General features: G+C 35.8%; 1 protein-coding gene and 1 pseudogene across 2 annotated transcripts in view; one reads left to right on the top strand and one right to left on the bottom strand.

The window, feature by feature from the left end:
* Nucleotides 1-23,416, bottom strand: part of CCDC171 (coiled-coil domain containing 171) — a 264,220-nt gene that overhangs the window by 96,027 nt on the left and 144,777 nt on the right. For both annotated transcript variants that reach the window (XM_059656616.1, XM_059656615.1), the window contains one exon: nucleotides 270-415. In XM_059656616.1, the coding sequence (XP_059512599.1) occupies nucleotides 270-415 (146 nt within the window). The remainder of the gene's footprint in view (nucleotides 1-269; nucleotides 416-23,416) is intronic.
* LOC132212936 (U2 spliceosomal RNA) lies at nucleotides 6,527-6,632 on the top strand (annotated as a pseudogene).

The following is a 23,416-nucleotide window of genomic DNA, read 5'->3' on the forward strand; positions in this document are numbered from 1 at the left end:
AACATGTAACACTTCAACAAAGCCCCAAATACACCTCATTAGATGTTACACAGACACTTATACTTTTCTGAAGTTTCTCAATAAAGTATACATTTAGAATGTTGAGTGAAGAGTTTTCTTTTCTGGGGATATATCAGTGAATTTCAAAGAGAGACAGCTGTACTTTTGTTTTCTAACACTGTATTATCCAGGGCTAAAACCCGGAGCATGAAAGTAAGAATTGATCTTTTGTCTGTTTTAAGTGATCTCCCCAAGGTCCAAATGCTCACTTGGCTGCCATGCGGAGGGCACTCTCGGCATCGTGGATGTTCTCCTCCAGTCGACGCTTGTCCTGCTCCAGCTGGGTAAGATGTCTATTGAGCTGACGCAGAGATTGATCTTTTCTTCTCAGCTCCATCTTTGCCTCGGAGAGACTCTGCAAGCAGACAGAAAACAGAGTTACTTGTCAGCCCTGATAATTAACTTCAATTTATGCCATAGGCTATTAAACAAAGAAGAGTACAGACTGACTGAGAAGTAGACTTGGGTCATTACACATCAAGGCTTAACAAATTTTCTGCAAAAATTTTACATACTTACTAATTAGAAATGATAGAACCAATAAGATTTTGAAAAATGTTTAGCTACAAAACACAACTCTCTATTTTATTTTTTAAAATACTGCAAAGCAAATACATTTTATTCTTACTAAAAAAGATCTGCTTATAAAAACCTCCAGTTGCATTTTCTTTTAATGATGAAAAATAAAGGGGGGGGGGAAGCACATGAAATTTAGAGTCTATTTAAAACCAGAACTATCATATGCCCAAAGTATGCATATGATTGAGAGGAAGGGGGGTTATGATACCTAGAAGAGAAAAGGGAACCCAGTATTTAAAAATACCACTACTGTCTTTCCAAATCTATCTACAACAGTTGCTATAGACATGTCAGTGGACAAACTGAACTCCAAAATACAATTCACTTACTTCCTATAAGTAACTCTCATGTTCAGAATAGCAACACAATGTGATCAACATGTTTCAAAAGAGAAAGGTATAAGTAATACTTGCAGTTGGAATTATTTATATTCCATAAATATTCTACTAGTCGCAGAAGTATAAAATCTGCTCATTGCTATTTGCTACTTGCTTTAATCTGAAATATTCTCTTAGCATAAAAATTTCAAGATGCAAGAATACAACTTTATCTTGACTTTAGGGCTAGAAGTTTTAGAATGAGAAACTCGCAATTTAAAGGAGCACTTCCTAGAGCTCATTTAAATTCTAGGATGTAAAACAGTATAGGTGCCAGAGTATCTCTTAGCACTAAAAATTTGCTCACTCCTTTGCCTGTGAAATTTCAAAAATATAAGCTTATCAAACAGTTTTTCATTTAAATTTGTTGGACAATGAGCTGAATAATTGACTGCATACACATAATTTTTTTTCTTTTTGCTCAGTCACAACTATGCTTCAAATATCCAGTAAAGAATAACCAAAATGCAATAATTTCATGTTTGAAACGCTCCTAATAATATTCTTTTAGTGCGTTCACAATAGGTAGTATAAAAAACTCAAGCTGGAGCTCACACAATGAATTCACTCTAAATATTAGTGAATGAAAGCAATCATCCATCAAATCAGGTATTTTAAAATGTTGAATTTTTAAATTTAGTATTTCACATTTCAAATAGTCAAGTTGCTATTAGACAAATATGTCAAAAAATTAAAAATAATAAACTGTGATTACTTATTAAATATTATAATTTACTTTAAATCTTTAGTATAACAGATCTTTAAGACCATCCTACTACAGAAATAGTCAGATTCAAACCAACTTCAAAAAGACAAGAAACAAATTTTAAAAGCCATAAGAAAAACCTACTTATTTTGTGCCAAAGTCAAGATATTTAAAGGCAATGAAGCATCATGTGATTTCTTCATTAAAATAATAATAATAAAACCCATATTTGAGTCATTTTAAAGCCAGTATTTCTGACATATTTTAGATTTTAAAAATGGCATTTTTCAGGTATGAAGATAAAACTAATGATCCACCACCAGTCCGTTACACATAAAGCTTGAATTCTTTTTCCAACCGAAATAATAGATTTGTGCCAATCCTTTCAAATTCTTTTGCTCAGTAACTCATGCTAGAGGTGTATATTTGTGAGGGGTATTCAGGATATTGTCTCCAACCTTGTACATAATAGAAGCTCGCTGGTCCAATCTGGGTGAACCCATGACTTCGGAATCATTATAAAACCACATTTGATTTTTCAATAATCCTAGATACCCTTTCAAAGAAGATATAACTCATAAAATTAAAATTTCTACTACATGTCTCAATCTTCTTTCATTTTCCTCTTTAGGGACAATGGCAGGGAGCTGCCAATCTCTCCTAAAGCTCACTTTCAGAGGCATAGCTGAAGAGCCTATTCCAAGACTGAAATTACAGAAAATGAACAGAAAGTGGTATAAACAAAGTAACAGAGACCATACTTCCTTAGTGTGAAAATGAAGAGATAAAAGTTGTTTTTAATCATTATACTTTTTATCAAATACACACAGAATTCTCATTTTAAAGAGTTGAGGGGCATCACAATGGAAGCTAGTCACATCAATGGGTCCATAGAGATATATGCAAAACACCAAGACATAAAAATGATTCAATAATGTCTTTTCTCTAATACTCACCTTTCTTGTTTTTGATGACAAAGTAGTTCTTTTAAAATCCTAACACTGAGTATTCAAGAAAGAAAAATATATTTACATTTGTGTGCATGTATGTATAACACACATGTACCTAAATCGTATATAATGCCTGTTCTATATACGTACAGTTTTTAATTCAGCTTTTCTCCTGTTTAGATTTACCTAATTAAAACCTATGATAAACTTTATGGACTCTAATATTTCCAACTGAATGACTGAAACCAAGAGGGTGTGCCTCTAGGCAGCAAGGCAACAATGATAAGCAGCAGGTTAGCCACTAATTTCTCAACCAGGGTAGATTGTGAAAGTGTGATGTTCTGATATCCAAGAAACTGTTCAGGAGAGAATAGGATAAATCAAGTTTAATAACTCTGCTCCTAATTGTTCCCCCAATGCTCAACTCTAATTACTTGGAGAACTCTCCTGACTGTCACCTGATATTAAGTTGTTGGAGGCTGAGCCTGGAACAGCGAGATAATCAATAAACATTTAGTGGGGAGAAGAATGAAGATCCTGTTAAGCAGTGGGAACCTGCAGCACCCAAAGCCCTTCTGCTCATGAGAAAACCTGTGGGACAGCCATAGTGATTGCAAAGCAATAATCCAAAGCACTGTTTTCAGGCCTTGAGGCCTTTAGGCAACAGTACATTTGAGGAAAAAAGGTTAACACGGTCACCCTAATTACAGCCCACTTTCACATACTTCATATACAAGCGAAGACAAGCCAATTAGGTAGAAAGGAAGATAAGGGAAGTTTTATTTGTATACTAATTAAACCCCTGATGAAATTAAAGGAAAAACATACAGCTCTGTAATTGTGTCTGAGAAAGGTCACTTCAGGTTCAGTTATCAGAACAGCACAGCCTTGAGATATTTCACTTAATCCACAATACAGCCCTCATTTTGTACTCAGGTCTTAATATTTACCAAAAAAAAAGGAATTCAAAGCCTGATACTGCATTTATCTTTAAACTGTGTTGTGAACAATTTTAGCTGTGAGAAAGTGAATGCGAAATAGGATAACAAGAGTTTTTTTTAAAAGACAAAGGAATAGTCCAGCTATATAAAAACCAATGCCACAATATTATTTATTCAAGATTCCAAGTTTTCACTTTAAATCCAAAATGTTTTAAAGTAAATTTTTATAACAAAATCCCAAACTGACTGCATTTCAAAAACTGTTCTGCAAGATATTTATTGTATTTCTTTTTAGATAGTAATGTTGTTGCTCCCCTTCATGTATACATGATCCAGGGAGAAAAAGCCAAAGCACTCACTAAACTCTTATTATAAAAAGGTATTTTTACACCTGGTTGTTTTCCTAAGATGGCCATGAAAAGCCACTTACTACAAATGAAAGTTGGCGGGAAAAGTATGGATGACAAGGAAGTACAGTCAGGCACTGCTTCATGACAGGGATACCTTTTGAGAAATGTGTCATTAGGTGATCTTGCTGTCGTGTGAACATCAGAGAGTGCAGTTACACACACCCAGGTGGTACAGCCTACTACACACCTCGGCAGTATGATATAGCCTGCGGCTCCGAGGCTCCCGGCCTGAATAGCATGTTACTATACTACAACTGTAACACGATGGTAAGTATTTGTATATCTAAACACAGAAAAAGTACAGTAAAAATAGGGTATAAAAAGTATAAAAATGGTACACCCATACAGGGCACTTACCATGAATACAACTTGTAAGACAGGAAGTTGCTCTAGGTGAGTCGGTGAGTGAGGGGTGAGGGAATGTGATGACCTGGGACATCACTGTGCACTACTGCAGGCTTCATAAACATTGTACACTTAGTCTACACTAAAGTTATAAAACAACATGAGATCAAATACAGCACAAGAGAAAATGGCGCACCATCAAGAGACACGGTTAGCACCAGATGTGTAGCTGCTGACAGGGTAACACAACATACTGTTTAACAGCACACATTTTTACAAGTAGAAAGCGTACACTCTAAAATAACAATTAAAAGTATGGTATAGTAAATACCAAAAAAGTAAGGTATAGTAAATTGTGATAAAGTGTATAAACCAGTAACAGTCATTTATAATCATTATCAAGTATTGTGCACTATATATAATCGTATTACTATACTTCTATACGACCAGCAGTGCAGGTTCGTTACACCAGCATCACCACAGACATGCGTGTCATGTGTTGCCCTACAACATCATGATGGCTACCACGTCACTAAGCGATAGAAATTTTTCGGCTCAATTATGAACTTATGGGACCACCATCACACATGCAGTCAGTCCACTGTTGACTGAAAGGTTGTCTACGTGGCGCATGAGTGTAGTTAAGTGTAGAGAAAGCTTAGAGACAGAATACATGGTAGAGGTGAAAGTCTAAAGATCCACACATTGCCCTGGCTGGGTAGCTCAGTTGGCTAGTGCCGTCCTGACACACAAAGGTTGCAGATCCCATCTCCATTTGTTGTGGAACAACAAATCAATCTTTTTCTCTCTCTCTCCCCATCCTCTTCTCAGTCTCCCTCTCTCTCTCTCTCCCTCTCTCTCTCTCTCTCTCTCTCTCTCTCTTAAATCAATAATTAAATATTTTTAAAAGACCCAGACATTTTGAAGTCTTTTTGTCTTATCTATAGTTTCTTAACTTTCTATAACAACATGTATTACTATTGAACAAGAACACAAACTATTTTTAAGTCACATATACTGGTAATTACATATTTCTAACGTTTTGAATGTTAATTAAGACTAAAAATGTTTTTATTTGCCAATGACATATCTGATAAGGGCCTAATCTCCAAAATTTATAGGGAACTCATACAACTTAACAAAAGAAAGATAAACAATCCAATCAAAAAATGGGCAAAGGACCTAAATAGACACCTTTCAAAAGAGGACATCCAGAAAGCCAAGAGACATATGAAAACATGCTCAAAGTCACTAATCATCCGAGAGATGCAAATCAAAACAGCAATGAGGTACCATCTCACACCTGTCAGACTGGCTATCATCAACAAATCAACAAACGACAAGTGCTGGAGAGGATGTGGAGAAAAAGGAACACTTGTGCACTGCTGGTGGGAATGCAGACTGGTGCAGCCACTATGGAAGACAGTATGGAGTTTCCTTAAAAAACTGAAAATGGAACTCCCATTTGACCCTGTGATCCCACTTCTAGGAATATATCCCAAGAAACCAGAAACACCAATCAGAAAGGATATATGCACCCCTATGTTCATAGCAGCACAATTCACCATAGCTAAGATCTGGAAACAGCCTAAGTGCCCATCAGTAGATGAATGGATTAGAAAACTGTGGTACATCTACATGATGGAATACTATGCTGCTCTAAAAAGGAAGGAACTCTTACCATTTGCAACGTCATGGATGGAACTGGAGAGCATTATGCTAAGTGAAATAAGCCAGTCAATAAAGGAAAAATACCACATGATCTCACTCATTCATGGACAATAGAGACCATTATAAACTTTTGAACAATAATAGATACAGAGGCAGAGCTGCCTCAAACAGATTGTCAAACTGCAGCAGGAAGGCCGGGGAGGGTTGGGGGGCAGGAGGTAGGGGGGTAAGAGATCAACTAAAGGACTTGTATGCATGCATATAAGCATAACCAATGGACATAAGACACTGGGTGATAGGGGAGGCTAGGGGACTGTCTAGGGCGGGTGGATAAAATGGATACATATGTAATACCCCTTGTAATACTTTAAGCAATAAAAAAAAAGACTAAAAATGTTTTAAATAAATTTTAAGTACAATTTGAAATTCTATTAGTTTGTATCTATGAGAACAATTTGTTCAGTGAATTTTTTTAAAATAGCAGCTTATCGCTTCTCGGCCTTTTGGCTAAGATCAAGTGTAGTATCTGTTCTTATCAGTTTAAATAGCAGCTTTATTGAGATATAATTCACATACCACAAAACTCACCCATTTCAATGGTGCAATTCAGTGGGTTTTAGTATATTCACAGAGCTGTGCAACCATCACCAGTGGAGAGATCCTTTTTGAATAAAGCAAAATTTCTGAAAACAGCATGGCTATCTAAATATAGTATGTCTCATTTCAGCAAACTCTAATTTAAAACTACTCAAGATATATATACAGAGTTAATAATTTGTGTTTTGCAATAGTTTCAAAAATATAAAATTTGAAACATGGATTCCCTGAATCAGAATGTTTGATTAATACATGTAGTATAGTACAAAAGTTAAAGTTATCTGAAAACTGTGCACAATTCTCCAAGTAATATTTCTGGATGTTAAGGAAATCATCCAACATAGTTCTTTCTCATAAGGGTACAGCAGAGCAGAGCTTTAGACCATTAGGCCAGCTAGGAAGACTGAGCCCCAGGGGATATCGCTGGTATAGATTTTCTTTTGTCTAATGGGAAATATCTATGGATCCACATTCCTACAGACTAAAAGCTAATGGCTTATTCAATTTGGTATAAAAGTTAGTCATACAAAATGAAAGGCAAGACAACACACCTGTCATAAAGAACTAAGCTACATTTCCTAGGTGAGGGGGAAAGAAACATCTATAATATATTTTTTTAATTTACTGCTGACTATAAGTTTTGAATTAATGTTCCTAAATTGTGATAAAGTGTGTAAAACATCTCAAGACAGTAAAACTAATGTTGGAAAAGGAAATAGCACTGTCTTCAGTCCTACTATTATAATGTGACAACTAGAAGTTACATTAATCAAGAATTGAGTAGCTGCTGGGCAGATCAAACCATATAGGTTGCCACAGAAAGTATAAGGTTAAAATTATAATTGGGTAAAAAAGTTAGGGATAAAAGTAAAGAATAACATGGTTTACAACAAAACTTGAAAATTTGGGAGATAAGCAACTAGAGAATTTATAATAAATATAAAATAGTAACAGATGGTAAAATTAATGTAGGAACATATTTCAGTCTTTGTAGTCTATATTTTATATGTATAACTTGAATTAAAAGTTCTGAAATTTTAAGTTATTTTCCTTAGGGACACTATATTTTATTGTTTTCTAATAATAATTCTATGAAGAAGGTAGGTGACATTATAAACTGAAACTGAAGATCTTTTTAAAAAATATATATTTCATTGATTTTTTTACAGAGAGGAAGGGAGAAGAAAACCGAAACTGAATATCTTTTTTAAAGAGAGTTAGAAACATCGATGAGAGAGAAACATCTATCAGCCACCTCCCGTACACTCCCCACTGGGTATGTGCCCGCAACCAAGGTACATGCCCTTGACCGGAATCGAACCTCGGACCCTTGAGTCCGCAGGCTGACACTCTATCCACTCAGCCAAACCAGTTAGGGCAAGCTGAAGATCTTTGAATAACTTACTCACTTTGGGGGTTGAATAAGTGAGTGACAACCCTAATTAGAACTCACATGTCTGGTAAGACAACAGGTGTGGAAGTGTCCTATAAACTATAAGAGGCTAAATAAATTTACTATATATAATTAATGCAATACTTATACTTCCTCGTATAGTGTCATTGCATAATGTTCTTTAAATCCCCACCTATATGTGGTCACTTATGTTTCCATATTATTTCTACATCATCATTTACACATATACATATATAAACATATAATTTTTTAAATATATATTTTATTGATTTTTTACAGCGAAGAAGGGAGAGGGATAGAGAGTTAGAAACATCAATGAGAGAAGAGAGATCGGTCAGCTGCTCCTGCACACCCCCCAGTAGGGATGTGCCCGCAACCAAGATACATGCCTTTGACTGGGATCGAACCTGGGACCCTTGAGTCCGCAGGCTGACGCTCTATCCACTGAGCCAAACCGGTTCGGCAACATATAATTTTTTTAAAAAATCACTATTTCTATCACACTTGAAAAAGATAAAAGGAAATTAAGAAAAACAAAGGTAAAATAAGTTACTTTTATAAGCATTGTTTTATTATCAAAAACAATGGAGCAGATGAGCAATGAAAATTCACCTTTCAAATTTCAGAGTATGCTGTGAGATTTTGTTGTCTAATGCTTTATGATTTTGGGTATCATATTCTCACATACTCCTTTGAAAATGTTCTCCTATATTCCATCAATATTCCTCCCCAGTAAACTAAGTGAAAATGATTAATAGTAAAATATAATGGAAAGAAAAAGGAAACTAATAAAAGTGATCAAAATATATTGAATGCTATATTTTTCTAAACCACACATATTTACTACAAAACTCTGGTAGGCTAAGAGTGTTAGATGATAATGAGGTAAAGTGGGAGAGAAACAGTTAAAACACATTCTAAATAACAGAAAAGAGGATAATAAAGAGTCATGAGAGGTTTCTCAACTAGAAAATACCAAGAAAAGTACAGAAAGGCAGGTGGTAGCTAGATGTACTGTGACGCATGGCATGTAAGCAGTATTGAGGCAGTAATGTTTTCTCAGAGTATAAAGCAAACTGCATCTGACTGTCCTACAGGCCTTCTGAGACAGAAACTAGCAGCAGGTGACAAGCATCATGCTGCTGCTGTAATAAAATCAGCTCTCACCTGACCTCTAAGTTCTCTCAGTGAATGCCTAAGAAATACAATGGGGATGGAACACATACAGATTCTTCTGTTGGACCTAAGTCAGCTACGGGCTACCCAAAAACTTCATAGCTAATAATCCTAGCTATGTGGAGGTCTAACAAGTTCTGAATTCCCTAGCAATAATTTAAATGAGTCAACCTATGATTTAGGTTGTAGAAATAGATTTAGAATGAAATGCTGCTTTAAAGTCATTTGAGAACTACCTAAAACAACTGTCTAAGAAGAATTTGAAAAAATATATATATAGATAACTAGAGGCCCGGTGCACTGAGAACGGGGTGGGGATGGGTCCCTCTGCCTGGCCTGCGCCCTCTCGCAGTCTAGGACCCCTCGGGGATGTCCAACTGCTGGCTTAGGCCCACTCCCTATTTTACCTGTAGGGAAACTAAAAATCACAGAAGTAATGTTCCCAAGGTAATATAACTACTAAATGCATTTATGCCAAAATGTGAGCCCAGGTCTTCTAAATCTAAACCCTTATTCTTTATCCTGCACCACAACAATATTAGTAACCAGCTCTCCAGATTTCCCATAAAATCCACTAACTGGGAATCCTCGTTGAAATGTGAAAACAATATCTTATCTATTTATCAAGTTCTTGGTAAAATCAGTAAGGTATTTCGTGCTTGCTACCTACTTATATTAAAATAAACTCCAATAAGGATTTTGATGTAAGAGAATTTCCACATCAAAAATCAAAGCATGCACAATTCAAGATTCCCTGTATGAACATGGGATTACTGTCATCATTTATTAAATGTACTAATGAAATAAAAAAAAAAAAATATTTGCAAAGTAAGACTGAATTCTATAGCAAGCTATTGCAGTACAGAATTTTATATAATTCAAGCCTGTATGGGCTGATGCTTTTTTAAAAACCTTTCAAAAAGCAATGGAGTTCTCTTTGTCTCTTTTCTTTATACATTTGCAACAATAGCACTGAACTTTCCCTGCAGATCTTGAATTTCAGCTGTCTCTTATAACCTCAACTTTTCAAATATTTATTAGAAGACTTCCACACTATCATAACAGTATATCAAGCTCTATAATATCAGCACTTGTCGCTAACTGCCCCATGAAGAAAATCTTAGCTACTATGTAAAAAGCCATAGATGTGTCTAATTTAATCCAAATATGCCATCCTTAAAGAACTGACACCTGCCGAAACTGGTTTGGCTCAGTGGATAGAGCGTCAGCCTGCGGACTGAAGGGTCCCGGGTTCGATTCCAGTCAAGGGCATGTACCTGGGTTGCGGGCACATCCCCAGTGGGAGATGTGCAGGAGGCGGCTGATCGATGTTTCTCTCTCATCGATGTTTCTAACTCTCTATCTCTCTCCCTTCCTCTCTGTAAAAAATCAATAAAAAATATATTTAAAAAAAAAAAAAAAAAAGAACTGACACCATACAAACTATATTATAGTGTTATAGTAACAGAATCAATCATTAGTACTGAAATTTGTTAATCAAAGATATGAAAGTAGAGTTGTATTTGACTTAAAAGAATTTCATTATACTTATTCTGAAAGGGATAAAGGAGAAGAGATCAGGGGGAGGGAACTGAAAGAAATCAACAATTCAAATACAGTAGCCCTGGTGCAACTTCCAGTCGTGAACATCTACAGCAAGCCTGTAATAGGTGACAGGAACAAAGCAAACAGCAACAACAAAACCAGCTGTTTCACCTGGTTGCCCTTACTTCCCACATTTCTCTGAAACTGAATGCCAATACTCCAACAAGGAGGTGAAAGTGAGAGTATCTCCACGTAAAAATGTATTTTCATTGGCCCCTGAAAGAAATCAACCTCTTCCTTGGTGCCCAACCAAAGAAATGGCAATATCTTCCAACATGGAAGAAAATCTGGCTGGTCTGAATTTGTTTAGAATATGGCATCCCTCATTTAGCCCAACCTAGGCCTTTGAAAAGACTAAAAGCAAATATAAACAGTTTATTGAATTGGGTAGACTGAAAAAGGCAAAAAAAAAAAATGCAATGGCTTAATCATTTTTCTACTAATGAGTTCCACTATCTCTGTTAGATTTCCAAAGGGATTCCTAAAGATACTTTTGACTATACAAGATTTTGGCCTTATGCACTGATCCTAAAACCTAATCTCAACATAGGATGTGAGTCTCCTGTGTTTGTTCATTCAAAATACATTTATCATATGCCTACCCATGCCAAAGCCATAAATAATAATAACAACTAGAACTTCCTAAATGCTTATCTAGGTCAGACATTAATACGATTAGTCCTCATAACAACTCTATGAGGTAATACCATTATTTCCATTTTACAAGTGAGGAAATTGAGGCACTGAGTTCAGGTAACTTGCCCAAGGTTATATACAGCCAGTTCAAAACCAGACAGCCTGACATGTAAATAAATAAATACAAAAAAATATGCTCCTTTCTGAAATGATTTTCTTTTTTTTCTTTTTTTTTTAAAAATTAAAATTGCAATTTATTTTGGGGCAAAAGTTGAAATGATTTTCGATCTGGAAAGATAAGATGTTTAAAAAGCAGCTCCACAGTCCATGCTGTGAAGGGCATTCTCAGATAAAATGGCACGTGCACGGAAGTTCAAACTGGGCAGGCCGAAGGACAGGCGCTCCTGAGAGGGGCAGGAGAAAACACTAGAAAGGTACATATAGGCCAGATATGGTCAGAAAACCAGACTTTTCGTCTTGCAAATGATGTTTTTATAGCGCTCCTCAGAGAGTTGCATCAAGATATCTTTCAGGGAACATTTGAGTTAGTGGACTCCCAACCCCCATCATTCTTTTGACTAGAATCTGCTTTAATGTTTTCTATGAGCTTTTGTATAAGATTTTGTTCAAAGAAGGACTCTGTGGCTAACTACTTGCCAACTATTGTCATCGAAAGCCATGGGAAGCTGCCAAAGGATTCCCAGCAGCGGAGCAGCATTCTCTGATCTCTGTCTCAGGGATCATATATACAAACCATAGCCGTCAAGTTAGAATAAATACAAGAGGTCACTCTGGCCATGCTGCAATAGCTCATTTACATCTTCAACTGGACCCTAATGAAGGTTTAATAACATCTCACCTTTGAGTATAAAGATTCAGTGATACATTAGATTAAAAGGATTTTTAAAAAGACCTGGGTGTAACAGAGTTTTCCTTAGCATGCTGAAGAGTATTAAATCAAATTCACTTCTACATTGTTAACAGAGTATATATTAAATATTTACTTCATATAAATGCAGCATCCTAGCCATATATTTTTATTTCTACTAGTAGCTATATGAATTCCTACAAGGTATTTGAATCATATGACAGCCATAAACTCTGAGTTACAGAAAAATCATATGATGAAAAGAATATATTTTAGGAGCAAAAAAAGTTGATTACAATTAAAGTTAGTGGTTTTTTTCTAAAAAGAACCACATTGATTGGTCTATAGTTTAAATTTTTTTACATTTTACCAATAACAAATTGATTATTATGTTGGATTATTTTGAAGAAAGAAGGTGAGAAAAAAGTTACCACTAGCAGTAACCATTAAATGAAGTTTCTAAATAACTTAAAGGGTTAGTACCAGCTTTGCCATTACATGATAACTGAAATATGAAAGCTATTTTTTAAGATATCTGAGTGAAATATATAGCATTTAATCCTTCTCAACCATATTAATTATATTCTTAAATTGAGTAATACAGAAGTTGAGTAATACAGAGGGTTTTTAAATAAAGATGAAGGCTCACATCTAAAATAACCACAGTTTCAGAAGCAGTTAGCAAATTCAAAGTATTACAAAAGAGCAGAAAGATGAACCCAAGCCTCAATGTAATTTCTTGAGAAAGTGTGCTTAAGAAAACTTCTGTCTGTGTTTGGGTAGCAACAGTTGAAAACACACACACACACACACACACACACACACACATTCTTGGTAAGTAGCAATATAGAAAACACATTATTTTATATCTTTACTTCAAATGCAATTTTACTGTGTGTGTGTGTGTGAGAGAGAGAGAGAGAGAGAGAGAGAGAGAATGTGTATGTACACATGTATATATACATACTCAATAAATACTGCCATTTTGATTTTAAGAAGCTTCCCATAAAGTTAGTGATTTACATTTCTGATACCTCTGTAACAAACCCATTCACCTGAAGAAAAACACAGTTGTTCTAGCCTTCTAAATGAGCGAGATCACCATCTAGTGGTGACTCCTTGAAATGTCAGGCATATGGCTTCTGGAGCCTAGAAAATGCTTTATGGAATATGGCTAACAGTCTACATATTCTAGAACAAGCATCTCAAACTCAACAGCTAATACGGGCCAAATAAACAAGATTTAAGTTTATTTGAGATGCAAAAAACAAAAGCTTCAATTTTCATAGAAACGTAGGTTTATTTCGATAGAGATGCTGAATACAAAGGGCTGAAATAAGTGAGTAATCATTAACATAAAATAATAGACCATTTTAATAAAAATTAATATTTTTTCTTGAACATTAACTTACCAGACACTGAATAACTGCACAAATTAATAAGCGTAACGCAAATAAACCTATTTTTCTTGTTTTCCGAAAGCGAAATATTTCCTGTTGTGCACACCAATAATGACATGGCAATCGGCTGCTAAAATATTCGCTGCTAGTATTAGTGGCGAGAAATGGTGTGCCTGCATAAGGCGCGTAAGGGAAATGAATGCAACATGATTATAGTAATCAGTCATTAGCGAGCGTTGCAGTCTGTTATTAATAATTATGTTCAACAGGATATTGTAAAAATTAAGTTACAAAATTTTTATTAAAATATTTCTTACATACTGTTATTCTGGCTGGGCAGCAAAATATTCCTTGTGGGCCGCATGCAGGCAGCGGGCCGGGAGTTTGACATGCTTGTCTAAAACATTCAAGCTTATTTAAAGAAATACAGAAAAACACACTAAATAATCTTTTTCTTTTTATACTAAGAACTCTAGAGCAAGAGAGAAAAGTGCCAACTAGACATATGACTCCCAGTTTTCAACCCTCCTAATAAATGAGATAAAAGCTACAGGTGTTAAAAGGTAAAGTTATACTAAATCCAGTCAGAGAAACAGATTCTTCATCTTTCCTGTATATTATAAAAGTAAAAAGTTAGTTATTGTAGTGGACTATGTTTATCCCAGTCCCTGAGGAGAACATATATGCTGCTGTCCCAGGGATATTTATAACTGGCAGTGCTTCTTCTGGAAAGAGGATTAGTGTTTCCTATCCTATCTGATTTCTTTGGCCAATTAAACGTGGGCAGAAGTAAAATAATGTCACTTCCTAGAAGACATGAAACGAGGAATGTCCTACATAGAGACCTTTTACCATGAGACCCACAGTGTCCACGACATGGGCTACTCTACCAGCCTTATTCATAGGGTGCAGGTAGCAGCGCAGCTGATCCATGATGGGAATGTATGACGGACGTGTGAGAAGTCACTTGTAAGGCCACTGAAATTTGTTACTGCAATATTACACAGGGTATCCTGACTAACACTCCTATTCCTGTATCTGGGAATGTACTCTAGAATTTATACAGCCATAAAATCATCAATGGATATTTTAGCAAGTTAGTTTCTAGTCTGATTTAATATTGCACCACCAATAAGAGAAATGAATTTTAATTAAATATTAAAAACCACAGCAAGTCATTTGATTTTTAATGACTTTAACTTAGTGTATTCCACTATAAAAGATCTAATAGGGGCAAAATATGTAAGCAACCCTTTGTTCTTTCTCCATTCCTTTTTAAAAATAAATTATATTTATTAACATTTTAAAATAGCCATGATATGTTTCTAAATTTTGAAAAGGACTACTATAGTCTGGGATCCAAGATTGTGGCAGAGTAGGCAGAAACTACACTCACCTCCTCCTAGGACCAAACTGGAATTACAACTAAAATATAGAGCCATCAACCTAAATAACCAACTGAAGACTAGCTGAAGAGAAGTCTTCTAACCAAGGACTTACAGAGGAGCCACATAAGATTGGTAAGAAAGGCGGAGACACGAAAAAGGCTGGCCGCACTCCCCTGGGCAGAGGCTAAGATTCCAGAGGGATACCTCAGCTGCTACCAGGTTCCCCCTGTGGAGCATGGGGTCTCAACCCCAAGCCAGGCTCGCCAGCTCAGAGCACCAGAGCTGGGAAGAGGCACCCACCTACCATCTAGCCATGAAAATCAGCCGGGATTCTGCCCACCAGGGAAAGACAGAAGTCAGCTAGAGGTGCCCTCTTAAAGGGCCAACATACAAAATCTCATTTGCAGCCAATTAACCTGGGCTTTGGTGGAGGTAGGGTGGAGCAGACTAGATTTGCATGAGGAGAGACTGGCATCTGTGGCTCTGGAGAGAGAGCTGAAGGGACAGCCACCAGGATCCTTGTTTTCTGAGTCACTCTCTCTCACTGCAGATGTCATCTTCCTTACATGGAGCACTACCCTCCATTCAGCATCAGGGTGGGAGAATGCAATAGCCCTATCCTCTGGGCTCCCTGTCACCCCCTCTTCGGGAGCTTGCACCCTGCTGAGGAGTCGCTGTCTGGGCCGGGGCGTAGATGTCTGGGCACTCAGGAGGTATCAGTAACTGAGTGGTATGGCTTTGGGATGGGGGCCATTCCTTCCACTTTCCCATGAATCTAACTGGTGCCTCCCCCTCACAAGAGATCTGCTGGCCCTGCCATCTTGACTATTGGTGGTTCCACCATGCCAACATCTGAGCACAATCCAGGACGAGCTGAGTTGTGTGGCTCTGGGGCAGGGGCCACTCACTCCCCCCTCTTCCCACAAGCCTGACCAGCTCCCCCTCGTGAAAGATTCACTAGCCCCATTCTCCCAACTCCCAGCAGCCTTGCCCTGCTGAGATTGGGCTCATGGCAGAATCTTGGACAGATGAATTTTATGGTTCTAGGACCAGGGGCCTTTTTCCATTGCACGCCCAAACAATCCAGAGCCCTCCCTTCACACAGCCAAGCCTTGGTCTGTTTGGGCCTCATAAACTATGATAAACTATAATAGCCTCAACCTGATGACTCCCTAGGCCCCACCCAACCACAAAGGCAGCCAGGAGGAGGAGACAAGCAGAGGCAGATCTCAGGATGCCTTGAGACTTTAGCTGATCTGCCCCAGGCCCAGTGCTGGTAAATGCCAGCTTTGTTACACATCTTGGTCCTTCCCACACACAATTGGGATCAGCAGAGGGAGCTACAAACTGTGATTACTTTGTAGCTCCAAACAGGTTGCCCAGGACCAGTCATAGGCAGCATCTGACATTGACCAGATTTGTTTTCTGTCTTATAACCAAGGACTTACAGAAGAAGCCACATTAAGACTGGTAAGAAAGGTGGAGACACGAAAAAGGCTGGCCTCACTCCCATGGCCAGTGGCTAAGATTCCAGAGTCCCTCCCAAGAGACCCCAAAACCAACACACCCAGTGGCCAGCTTCATACAACATCAGAGCAGGATCCAAATAGCTGCACAAGTGGAATATCCAAAGGGAGGTCTCAGTAGGCACCAGACTCTGCTGAGGTGAATTCTGCTTCATGTGGCCAGCACCTGAACAGCAGTACCTCAATTGTGGTTGGCATTGATCCTCACAATAAACCAGCCTGGTGGTCAACCCCATACACAAATGGACCAATAGCAATCAAGACTCAATCACACCAGGAGTTCCACATAACCCACACAAGGAACATTCCAGGAGCACCCAGCTCAGGTAATCAAGGAGACTGTGCCCACTGGGTCCCACAGGACACCTACTACATAAGACCATCTTACCAAGACTAGAAGACATAGGAGATCTACCTAATACATAGAAACAAACACAAAGAGGCAGCCAAAATGAGGAGACAAAGAAGCATGCCACAAAAGAAATAACAGAAGAAATCTCCAGAAAAAGAGCTAAATGAAATGGAGGCAAGCAATTTATCAGATAGAGTTAAAAAAAAATAGTTATAAGTATGCTCAAGGAACTTAGTGAGAACTACAACAGCTTAAAAAAGAACAAAGAAACCATAAAAAGGAACCAGTCAGAAATAAAGAATTCAATACATAAAATAAAGAATACAATATATAAAATAAAGAATACACTAAAAGGAATAAAAAATAGGCTGGGAAAAGCAGAGAATCAGTTCAGCTATTTGGAAGACAAGGTAACACAAAAACACCCAATCAGAGCAGCAAAAAGAAAAACAAATTTGTTAAAATGAGGATAGTTTAAGGGACTTTGGGGACAACATGAAGCATAACAACATCTGCATCATAAGCGTACCAGAAGGAGATAGTGAGAACAAAGGATCAAAAACCTATTGGAATAAATAATGACTAAAAATTTTCCTAACCTGGTGAAGGAAAAAGACACACAAATCCAGGAAATGCAGAGTCTCAAACAAAATGAACCCAAAGAGGCCCACACCAATACACATCATAATTAAAATGGCAAAGGTTAAGCACAAACAGAGAACCTTAAAAGCAGCTAGAAAAAGACAGTTACCTACTAGCTGATTTCTCAACAGAAACAATTTAGGTTAGAAGGAATTGGCATGAAATATTCAAAGTTATAGAAAGTAAGGCCATACAACCAAGGCTATTTTATCTAGCAAGGCTATCATGCTACCTGATATCAAACTATACTACAAAGTTGTAGTAATCAAAACAGCATGGTGCTGACCTAAAAATAGACATATAAATCAACAGAACATAATAGAGAGCCCAGAAATAAACTTATGACTTTATCATCAATTAATATTTGATAAATGAGGCAAGAACATACAATGGGGAAAAGATAGTCTATTCAATAAATGATGTTGGGGAAATTGGACAGATACATACAAAAACATGAAACTAGACCATCTTCTTACACCATACAAAAGAATAAACTCAAAATTAATTAAAGACTTAAATGTCAAGCTCAAAACCATAAAAATCCTAGAAGAAACCATAAGCAGTAAAATCTCAGATATTTATTGTAGCAATGTTTTTTCTGATATATAGAGTGGGGCAAAAGTAGGTTTATAATTGTTCATATGGAAAATAATAAAATAATAATACAAGAAAAACTGTGTTTTGCATATTCACAATTATAAACCTAGTTTTGCCCAACCCTGTATCTCCTCCAGCAAGGGAAACAAAAAAAAAAAAAATAAACAAGTGGGACTAAAGTAAACTAAAAAGGTTTTGCACAGCAAAGGATACCATCAACAAAATGAAAAGACAACCCACTGAATGGGAGAACATATTCACAATGATACATCTGATAAGGTGTTAATATCTAAAATTCATAAAGAACCTATACAACTCAACACCAAAAAAACAAACAATCCAATTAAAAATGGGAAAGACCTAAATAGACACTTCTCCAAGAGGACATATAGATAACCAATAAACATATGAAAAGATGTTCAACATCACTAGTCATCAGAGAAATGCAAATTAAAATCACAATAAGATATCACCTCACACCTATCAGAATGGCTATCATCAATAAATCAACAAACAACAAGTGTTGGAGAGGATGTAGAGAAAAGGGAACCCTCATGCACTGCTGATGTAAATGTAGATTGGTGCAGCCACAGTAGAAAGCGGAATAGAGTTAACTTAAAAAATAAAAAATAGAACTGCCTTATGATCTAGTGATTCCACTTCTGGATATGTATCTTAAGAAACCCAAAACACTGATTCAAAAGAATATATGCATCCCTATGTTCATTGAAGTGTTATTTAGAATTGGAAGCAGCCCAAGTCCCATCAGTAGATGAGTCGATCAAAAAGCAGCGTTACATTTACACAACAGAATACTACTTGGCCATAAAAAAAAAAAAAATAAGAAAACCTTACTATTTGCGACTGCATGCATAGACCTGCAGAGTATTAAGCTACGTAAAATAAGCCAGCCAGAGAAAGACAAGTACCACATGATTTCACTTATATGTGGAATCTAATGAACAAAATAAACAAAATAGAAACAGACTCATAGAGACAGAGAACAGACTGACAGCTGTCAGAGGGCAGGGTGTTTGGGAGGCGGGGTGAAAAAGTTGAAATGATTAAGCAAAAAAAACCCAAAAACACACAAACGCATATACACAGATAATAGAACGGTGATCACTAGAGGGAAAGGAGTGTGGGAGGAGTAGAAGAGAGTAAACGGGGGATAAAAGATGATGGAAGGAGCCTTGAGTTGGGGTGTTGAACACATAATACAATATACAGATGATGTATTATAGAATTATATAACTGAAACCAATATAGTTTTATTAACTAATATTACCCCAATAAGATCAATTAAAATTTTTAAGAAATAAAAATTAAAAAGAATACTATAACACTATTGTAAAACATATTTTAAATCTACATATTTGATATATTTCTAAGACGCATGTAAATATATAAGTGTATATTTAAAATTTTGAAAAGTATATAGCAAAATGGCAACAGAAATACATTTCTCTTATCAGTATTTTCCCAATATTTTCAACAGAATTTGTATAAATTTTAGGTAGCCAAAAAATGCATTGCCACAATTTTCATAATTTTTATCACAAAATCTTAGTTTAAATTTATATATGGGATATCAAATAGGAGTAAGTGAAATTGATTATATGCTCTACTAAACAAGGATGGGAAATTAATTTTATAATGTTTTATCAAATGATGAATATATACAGTAAGGGCCTTAATATTTCTTAATCTGATAGTCACATCTAAATATATATCCATCTGACTCAGAGGATTTTGTCAAACCCTCTCCATAATTAAAGGTGCCTCTTTTTAAGGCTTTTATCCATGACACAGCATAGAAGCCCTAAATCCACATTCTATATAGATCAATGATTCTAAATTCCACAAGGACTCTATGTCTGTTCTGTGTCACAGGACACAGATCAGAAAAACAGATGAATTCTATTTCCATCACAGATGCGCTCTTGATGATTTTGGTCTGCTTTGATACTCTGACTTTACTCCTGAAATAAGATAAAAGCACTATAAAGGTGTTTCCTGTTTCATCCATCATAGTGATTTTTCTTGTTGGTACTCTTAACAATAATCCTTGCAGAGTACATATACCTCTCTAACTACATTTTGGAATTTAGCCAGGTTTTCGCTATCAAAAGACAAAACAGGCAAGTACGTTTTACTCATTACAGTTCCAGGCATTCTAATTTTATAGAGGTTAATAGTACCTTATTTTTTAAATTAAAACACAGTAAATAATACTTTCCAGAATTCCATAAGATCAAAGCCTACAAAATAATTCATTAGGTAACCATTTAATTGTGAAAATACTAAAGTTAAATGCAATTTTTCAAGATTAGTAAACACTGGTATTTTCTGAAATAGCATGTTAAGTTAGTGATGGAACAGTGAAATATACTAATCTTCCAAATAAAACTTTAGTTTGTTAATTAAATGTTTCATATAAACAGAATGGTTTAATGATTTAGAATAAATAGCCCTACATAGGAGTAAAATTACCTTTAAAACAATTTAAACATTGCCACACATTCAGGTCAGAAATATAAACATATAATTAGATAATTACCTCTAAAGTCTAAAACAGTTATATTTATGCTCATGTCATTACAAATGTAATATTCTAAACTTGGATACTTCAATTGATCACAGTTAAATTACATATTTCTGAAATGAAACCACCACTAAGTCTCAGATTAATGAAAACTAAAGAAAACACATTCGGAGAACAAATATTTGATTACCCTTTAAGGTGTAATGTGCTACTTACTAATTTAAAAATGGGCCCATTGAAATAAGAAATAAAAGCATTCTCAGATTTAACCATAGAGTGCTTGCAATTAACATAAACAATTTGGGTCACATTTATAGAGCATGCAAAGGAAATAATTTTTCGAATAGAGAAAAATTTTACTATTATCACCATCAATAAACATCTCTAGGTTATACTAAAGTTCCTTGTTTATGGGTAAGAATATTTATCTCAAAAATATTCTAAAGATTAGATAAGACACTATCTGCAAATTACTTTACAGAGGGCTGAGACTATCTCATGCAAGGGCAAATGCTAAAATTTACACAATCCTTGAACCCACAGCCCACAATGGAGGTTTATGAGATTACAGAGAACCTCTTCAGTGAAATACAAGTCATAAGATTATCAAATTCCATGTTTATACTACATAAAGTATTTTTAGCATATTATCAATTAAATTAATTCCAGCAACTACTCTCATTTAACAATGGCAAAAATCAACTTCAGTCCCAGCCAGTTTGGTCCAATGGATAGAGTGTCAGCCCTCGAACTGAAGGGTCCCGGGTTCGATTCAGCCAAGGGCACGTACCTCAGTTGCAGGCTCGATCCTGTCCCCAATTGGGGCATGGGTGGGAGGCAACCAATAGATGTGTCTCTCACATTGATGTTTCTCTCTCTCTTTCTCTCTCTCTCTTCCTCTCTTTCTTTCTCTCCTCCTCCTCCTTCTCCTCCTTCTCCGCCCTTCCACTCTCTAAAAATCAGTGGAAAAATATCCTCAGTTCAGGATTAACAAAGCAAACCAAAAAAATCAACTTCTATATTTTATGAGGCATAATGTAAATGAGACATAATGTAAATGAATATCTTTTACAAAATTCCAAGTAGTTTACATATACTTGAAAACTCGGGTTTTAAGCCTGAAATGTGTATTTCAGACTAAATCATAGCTTTATTTAAGGATGGAGTATCAAGAGATCAAATGCCAATCATAGCTGAATAAGGTTAAATTAGAGGAGAGATTTGACTTGTATATCACTGAGAAGCACAGTAGACAGTACAGATTTACTTGGCCTATGATGTTTCACAACCAAAAGTTCAAAAAAATAAAAATCTTTATAGACTTAAATTTTAGTGAAAAGGGAACGGAGATCATGGGGAAAGGTGATGAAGATGAAAGAAAAGGCAGCCTAAAGAAAATTCCATGTAAGTAATACTTTTTTACAAAAAACAAGACAAACAAATAGGAGGCCAGGACAGGGGACAAAAAAAAAAATCAAAACCAGATACCCAAACACCCTCTAACTATAAGGGACTTTAATATTGCAACAAAACCAAAGAAAGAAAGAAACCCAGAAAAGTTATATACATTGATATTCAAGCTACCAGGAGAAATATGATTTCAAACATTTTTTAAAGCAGTTTTGTAGGTCTATTGATTCCTTTTGCACATTTCAAGGTAAAATAGTTACTTTGTAGTTGACTCAATAATATAACAAAGATCTTGCAGGAATCTGGATTTAACAAGAACCCTCTCTATTTTTTAAAGAAAATCTAAAATAAGTTACAGCTCAAACTAACTGAAATAAATGGTATGCAAGTACATGTACTTAATATACAATCTACTTATGCAATAATCCCATTTTTCTTCCAAAGCATAAATCAATAAATCTTTCCTGCTGCACTATAAATTCCAAGGTCATGGACAAAGATGTTTATTAGTATAATTACAATGTGGAAATAATGCCATTAAGCCTCCAGTTCCAGGTTTCATAAATTAATAGAAATAGAAGATTAAGAAAGTGTCAAGTATGGTTTTAATTCTTAGGCACTAAAAAAAAAAGTCCTGGGGTAGCTCTCTTCTTTTACATGATCTAACTTCTGGTTTCACTTTAATTTGATCTTTGAAGTTACTAACATACTTTTTATTGCTTTCTTTTATTTTATTTTATTTTTCAACTACAGTTTACATTCAACACTATTTTGTATTAGTTTCAGGTGTACAGCATAGTAGATAGACAATCATATACTTTACACAGTGATTCCCCTTAATATTTCAAGTACCCACCTGCCACTATATATACTTACTGCAATATGATTGACGATATTCCCTATGCTGTACTTTATATCCCCCTGACTATTTTGTAACTACCAATTAGAACTTATTAATTCCTTCACTTTTTTCACCCTGTCCCCAAACCACCCTCCCCTCTGGCAACCATCAGTCAGTTCTCTGTATCTATGGGTCTGTTTCTATTTTGTTTTTAGTTACTAACATTTTTTAAAAAGTACTTGCAGAGTACAGTTTTATGATCATAAAAATTAAGATATGGCCTTAAGAAATGATTGCTAAATGGCTGAAAGGAATTAATTTATAATATGTATAATGAATCACTCAACTTTTTTGTAATCCTCACCAGAGTATGTTTTTTA

This window comes from Myotis daubentonii, chromosome 11 (assembly GCF_963259705.1).
Source record: "Myotis daubentonii chromosome 11, mMyoDau2.1, whole genome shotgun sequence".
NCBI classification, from domain to species: domain Eukaryota; kingdom Metazoa; phylum Chordata; class Mammalia; order Chiroptera; family Vespertilionidae; genus Myotis; species Myotis daubentonii.